The sequence below is a fragment of the Primulina tabacum genome, chromosome 6 (genome assembly GCF_025594145.1).
Source record: "Primulina tabacum isolate GXHZ01 chromosome 6, ASM2559414v2, whole genome shotgun sequence".
Lineage (NCBI taxonomy): Eukaryota > Viridiplantae > Streptophyta > Magnoliopsida > Lamiales > Gesneriaceae > Primulina > Primulina tabacum.
Window position 1 is genome coordinate 39,533,218 of NC_134555.1, and position 6,833 is coordinate 39,540,050.

At 35.6% G+C, this 6,833-nt stretch overlaps 1 protein-coding gene across 3 annotated transcripts; it reads left to right on the forward strand.

Moving 5' to 3' along the window:
• The first annotated feature begins 1,085 nt into the window (after positions 1 to 1,085).
• Positions 1,086 to 4,968, forward strand: LOC142549458 (transmembrane 9 superfamily member 12-like). Of its 3 annotated transcripts, none has more exons than XM_075658414.1 (2): positions 1,086 to 1,265; positions 2,637 to 4,968. In XM_075658414.1, the coding sequence occupies exon 2, from the start codon at positions 2,719 to 2,721 to the stop codon at positions 4,696 to 4,698; it is 1,980 nt and encodes a 659-aa protein (XP_075514529.1). In that variant the 5' UTR covers positions 1,086 to 1,265; positions 2,637 to 2,718; the 3' UTR covers positions 4,699 to 4,968. The 3 variants fall into 3 exon arrangements, with proteins under 3 accessions (XP_075514529.1, XP_075514530.1, XP_075514531.1); XM_075658415.1 differs by having other exon boundaries at positions 1,111 to 1,265; positions 2,679 to 4,968; XM_075658416.1 differs by having other exon boundaries at positions 1,111 to 1,265; positions 2,689 to 4,968.
• Positions 4,969 to 6,833: the final 1,865 nt, after the last annotated feature.

The window sequence follows — 6,833 nt, forward strand, 5'->3', positions numbered from 1 at the left end:
TATAAGTGTGTGCGAGGGCGGAAGGTTGATACATAGTTATGGAGGTTTTAGATGGCAATTTAAGGAATCGATAATGATTCCACAGCTCACTCCAAGAGTAGCAAGCTATAAAACACTTGCGGAGGGGAAAGAAAAAAGAATGTTCCAAAATAATTCCAAAAAAAAAAAAAAACTCCCTTGATCTCACATATTTGTACACTTTGAAAAAACTTATGTCTTGGACCCTATTTGGTCTAAGCTTAATTTTAGTAGATTTCGACAAGGAGCCCATAACTAAATATGAGCCAAACCCAACTTATATTTTAAATGGGCACAATAATTCAAATTGGGTTATTACCCATCCATCAATCATGGATAAAATGCTAAAGGAGTATAAACTTATCTAAAACAAATTTCCTACAAATGTATCACGGGTATTTTTTTTTAAAGTTATGATCAACTATTTTTTAAAGAATGAAATTTCCTCACGTAACACTCTTTCATATGTATTGGATGTTCTCAAAGTAGCCCATCTTTGCATGCATCATAATCACAACACATCGGTGTAACATAGAATTATCTTTGTGCGATCTCGTGCAGCAAACTTAAAATCTTTGCTCGAAATCACTTGAGAATGATGACGAAGAAATAAGTTACATAAAATTAACAAGTAGTAAGTAATATATGTAACACAATTGAAGGAGATTGATAAGAAATTTATTTTTTTTGGTCACTAGTATCTTTGAGTATGAGTAGGTCTCTGGTGATACGGTCTCACAAATCTTTATCTGTGAGATAAGTCAACCCTACCGATATTCACAATAAAAAGTAATACTCTTAGCATAAAAAGTGATACTTTTTCATGGATGACCCAAATAAGAGATCTGTTTCACAAAATACGACTGAGACTGTCTCACACAAATCTTTGCCATTAGAATATTATTATTTTTGAAAATTTTGTTGGGATTTAAAAATGATGTAAAGATTTATCAAAAAACTCACTATGTATTCTTGTGATCAATTTTTTCATTAATATAAAAGAAAATGATAGCAAATATTCAAATTGATTCAGAGAAGGGGTATGGATGTCTTTTCATCTAGGCGATGTCATGCAAGTAATCACCCCAAACTTCAGATCCACGCGATTCAGCTGGGCGTTTGCTGGATGATATAACATGCAAGCACCTTTTACACATAATCACATGATTTCACTTATAAAAATCAGAAATCTGTCTAATTCTCGATAAACCCTAACTACGCGCAATCCGAGTTCAGATCTGCATCTGGTATGTGTTTCTCCTAACACTTAGTACGGGTGTTGAGTTTTTTTTTTTTTTTTTTTTTGCAATGTAGGCCAACGTAAAATTATGATTGCATTTTTCTAAAAAAATTGTAGGTTAGTTGAAAGTTCGATTGGATTTACTTATCTGTGATTCTTACGTTATTGTCGGTGTTTGGAGTCCTTTCTTGGGTCGGTGTGAAGATCCACGTATGGGATGTTAGTTTTGATTGATGTTTTAATTTTCTAATTTTGTGATTGAGATATCAAATTTCTGGCATTTCTATATTTTTCTTTCAATATATGCTAGTATTCTGTCTACCCAGTTTTTAGGTGCGAGGTGTGCAATTGTACTTCGTACTTGTGCAGTTAAGATGTTAAAGTTCGATTTGTTGTGGTTAATTTGCTAATAACATCTGCTTAGTTTATTGTTTGCATTACTCGTATTAAAATTGTAAAGGATGATGTGCATAACGAATGCTATTGATGACTGCATACTGTTGACTTGAGCTTGCACATATTCCTCTCATTTGTACAGTAGCTATCCGCTCATTTCCAATAAAATGTCTACTTGGAATACTATCTGTTAACTGACTTATTTATGATTCCTTGCATTATATCATTGTAGAGATTGGATCTTCCTGGTATTTTTTCAGGTAGGAAAGAGTCAATTTGACTGCTTAAAGTGGGGTGCAAATTGAATAATTGATTATGTTTAATCATGCTACTATCTTTGGCATGGAAACACTTTCGTTCAATGTTAAATGTGGCTTGAACAGGCTCATAATTTTTTAATCTCTGCAGATCCTCACGTCTTTAGTTGATTTTCTTGTTTGTTAATATGCATGACGCTAGGCTTGGCTTGATGTGTCTAAGGGCATCTCCAACCCTTGCACCAAAATAGCGTGAAACGTCATTTTGGTGCAAGAATTGCTCTCCAACGGAGCTAAAATAGCGCAGCTCCATTGAATGTTATATTTGGTGCAGAAATTGCACTGCACCAAAATAGATTTATGGGTTGGAGATGGCCTAAGTAAATCACTATTCCATGTTCAGATTTTGTATGTCCATATGTAAATACTGTGGAAGACAGGATAAAACTTCATACATCAATATAATTTTGGTGTGGTTCAATGTCAGGATTCCTGAATTTTTTTTATGAACTCGAAATATATGATCTCTTTGCTGTTATTGTTTCTCAGTGCATGCTCTCACTCACAAATTGAAGTTGTAGCTAACCAGTGTCATCGAGTGAAAATGATGCATGTTAACTGTGTTTATGGGTTGAAAAGCCTCCACCATGACATGATTAGTGATACTTAATTATTGATCTTCATTCAGTCGCCACTTGTCATATATTCAATTTATCCGATTGCAGAATATTTTTTTTAATGCGCCATCAATCCTAGCTTGGGTTCAGCAAGTTGCAGGACATTTTCTTTGCTTTCCTTCTACTAAAAATGGAGTTGCACTTGATTTCAAGAAGGAAATTATGTACTGCTTTCATCTACTTGGTACTCACATTGCAAGCATGTAAAGGTTTTTATCTACCTGGAAGTTATATGCATACATACTCAACAGGGGAAGAGATTTATGCAAAAGTGAATTCTTTGACCTCCATTGAAACCGAGCTTCCCTTCAGCTATTACAGCCTTCCTTATTGTAAACCTCAAGGGGGCATCAAGAAAAGTGCTGAAAATCTTGGAGAACTTCTAATGGGAGATCAAATCGACAATTCTCCATACCGTTTCAGAATGAATGTTAACGAAACTGTGTACCTCTGCACTACGCCTCCATTGAGTGACCACGAGGTCAAACTTTTGAAACAGAGGACTCGAGATATGTATCAGGTTAACATCAATCTTGACAATTTGCCTGCTATGAGGTATACGGAGCAAAACGGATTTAAAATCCAATGGACTGGGTTCCCAGTTGGTTACACTCCTGCCAGCAGTGACAATGATTACATTATCAATCATGTCAAGTTTACAGTTTTGATACATGAGTATGACGGAGCAGGTGTGGAGATTATTGGTACTGGAGAAGAAGGCATGGGTGTAATTTCACAATCTGATAAAAAGAAGGCTTCAGGTTATGAGATTGTTGGTTTTGAGGTTGTTCCTTGCAGCATTAAGAATGACCCCGAGAAGATGTCAAAACTCCACATTTATGATAACAGTACATCTGTAAGTTGTCCAAAGGAGCTTGACAAGTCTCAGATTATTAGGGAGCAAGAGCGGGTATCGTTTACCTACGAGGTTGCATTTGTAAAAAGCAACATTAGGTGGCCATCTCGTTGGGATGCATATCTGAAGATGGAAGGATCCCGTGTGCACTGGTTCTCAATTCTGAACTCATTGATGGTGATTTTCTTCTTGGCAGGCATCGTTTTTGTCATCTTCTTGAGAACGGTGAGAAGAGATTTGACGAGGTACGAAGAGTTGGACAAAGAAGCCCAGGCGCAGATGAATGAGGAGCTCTCTGGATGGAAGCTTGTGGTTGGTGATGTATTCAGAGAACCATTCCACTCAAAGTTACTATGTGTCATGGTCGGAAATGGACTTCAGATAACTGGGATGACACTTGTCACTCTTGTGTTTGCAGCCCTTGGTTTCATGTCACCGGCTTCACGAGGTATGCTGTTAACCGGTATGATAATGCTTTATCTTTTCCTCGGAATTGCTGCTGGTTATATAAGTGTACGCATGTGGAGGACCATGAAAGGTTCATCTGAAGGGTGGAGATCAGTTTCTTGGTCAGTAGCATGCTTCTTTCCGGGAATTGTCTTTGTGATTTTGACAGCTTTGAATTTCATCCTTTGGGGAAGTAATAGCACAGGTGCTATTCCCATTTCCTTGTACTTCACACTCTTTGCACTTTGGTTCTGTATCTCGGTGCCACTCACTCTTGTTGGAGGATTCTTAGGCACACAAGCTCAGCCGATACAATACCCTGTCCGAACCAATCAGATCCCAAGAGAGATCCCCTCACGCAAATATCCCTCGTGGCTTCTAATTCTTGGTGCCGGAACTCTCCCATTCGGAACCCTTTTTATTGAACTGTTCTTCATACTCTCCAGCATCTGGCTTGGAAGATTTTATTACGTATTTGGCTTCTTGCTCATTGTAATGTTGTTGTTAGCAACCGTTTGTGCTGAAGTTTCTGTTGTCCTAACGTACATGCATCTCTGCGTCGAGGATTGGATGTGGTGGTGGAAAGCATTCTATGCATCGGGTTCGGTTGCACTGTACGTGTTCCTCTATTCCATAAACTACCTTATCTTCGACCTCCAGAGTTTGAGTGGGCCTGTGTCAGCTACTCTCTATGTTGGGTACTCGCTGATAATGGCGATTGCAATTATGCTTTCTACTGGCACTATCGGTTTTCTTACATCTTTTTACTTTGTCCATTACTTATTCTCGTCGGTAAAAATTGATTGAAGAATACCTAGTATTCGCAGATAATGTTAAGCAGACTGTCTTAAAATTTATGTTTAAAGATACTTACTGCTGTAACAAAATCGGCGTTTTTAGATGCTTCATTCCCCATATATTCTTCAATTCACTCGCGCCTACAGTCGATGGTAGTTTGCAGTTTTAGTTATATTACTTGCATTTGTCTTCTTCTTGTATTACTCTAAAAACCCGATGTTTTCGATTAGTCTTTTGTAGCTATAAATTGGAAAAGAAAAGAAGCAGTTTATCGTTTTAGTGGCCTTTCGTAGCTTTAATCAGGTTTTATCGATCATTATGATTCTTTTGTATCATTTGATAACTTCATCTGATATTATTCGATTTTTATATTAAAAAAAAATTATCTTCCCAAAAACTTAAAGAAATACACACTTTCTGTTTTCAAAATCATTCCCCCAAGATTCTCCACCCGAACACCTAAAATAAACTGGCTTTCTAGTTTTGATGTGTTCATAATGGAACCAGATCCTCTGCTGTGCAAAAGACAACAACACATAATGACGTGCTATCAAACGACATAGTACTGTGTGTGTTTTTGTTTCAATCGGGCTTGCAAAAATGGGCACAAATTTCCCTATTTTTCTCTCCATTTCACTCCATTTTCATCAATCCCATGTTCTTTTGTCCCCTCCACAAACAACCGTGTGCCACACAATCCTTAAGTTTAGTAAATTTTTAATATTTAATGATTTGAAGATTTTGGTTTATTAGTTTAGCACTGATATGCGACTAATCATCTTTAATCATTCTTTTTTTTTCCTTCTATTTTTTTTATAATGTTTTTAGCCAATCCAAAGTATTAACATTAAGTATCAGGACAATGACGCCTAAGGAGTAATCCTCCAACTACCTAGGTCACTATGCTATTTCTTGATAATACCACCAAAGATTATTTCTTGCAGCAAACTTTAAGATTTCCAAAAACTTGATTATATTTGTCATGGTTATAAACTGAAATTGTTGATAGATTGTGCGTCAAATCAAATTAGTGTTTTTGATTTATATGGTTAGTTTTATGGATTTTACTCATTGTGCTAAAATATTATAAATATAGTACACTACATTTTTGCATAGTTTTTATACATTCACGTAGTGGATTCAAGTTCAAATATTTAACTTGCAACAAAATCAATTTTCTATTTTTCAATTTCTCATTTTTGCATAAGATGTTTGGAATTATTTCGCACCATTTTTCATGCATATGTTAATTGGATTTGTTCATAAATGTAGAAGCGCTCAGCTCAATCAAGATTTGTTTTGTAATATTGTTCATATATAAAAACAAAAATCTAATTGATCAGCAGAGTTTTTGATGGATTGTGGTTCATATATTGAATTCAAACATAAGATTGATATAAAAATTGACAGCTTAGATGAGATTTGGAAGTATTGGGTTGAATATGGTGTGAAAACTGGATTTGGAGTTAGGAAGCATTAATTTAACAAGAACAAGAACACTAACTTTATAACTTTGTATAAATATGTTTGTTGCAAGAAGGGAGTTCGTAAACAAGACAAAAGAGATTCTTTGACACTCAATCCTCGGCTTGAGACGCGAACAAATTGTAAATAATATTGGAAGTGACATTTGAAGATAGTAAGTATAAAGTTACTGAGTTTATCGAAGAACATAATCACCCGCTCCATCTTTAAGAGACAGTTCACATGTTGGTTTTCCAACATAATGTTACAGAAGATCAGGCGCCTATGAGTTGATTCGGCAGAAGATGTTGGGCTTAAATAAAAATCGTCTTTTCAGTTGATGAGTGGACATGCAGAAGGAAGAGATGATCTAGGTATATCATGTTGGATGCTAAAAAATATATTTGATCCAAAGACAAAGAAGTATGGTATATGGGAAAATTAGGTTGTCTGATACGATATTTTCAACAACAATTATCTAAAAATCCATCATTTTACCAGTACTAATAAGATGAATGTGGAAGAACATAAAACTAATGTTTTTTGGGCTGAACTTCTGTAAGTTTTATAAAATCTGTGTGAAACACATCAACTTCTGCATCTAATAGATAAAATGACATCATATCACTATTTGATAATATCGTTTGTTTTGGACATCAATTGTATGAAATTTTTCTGAG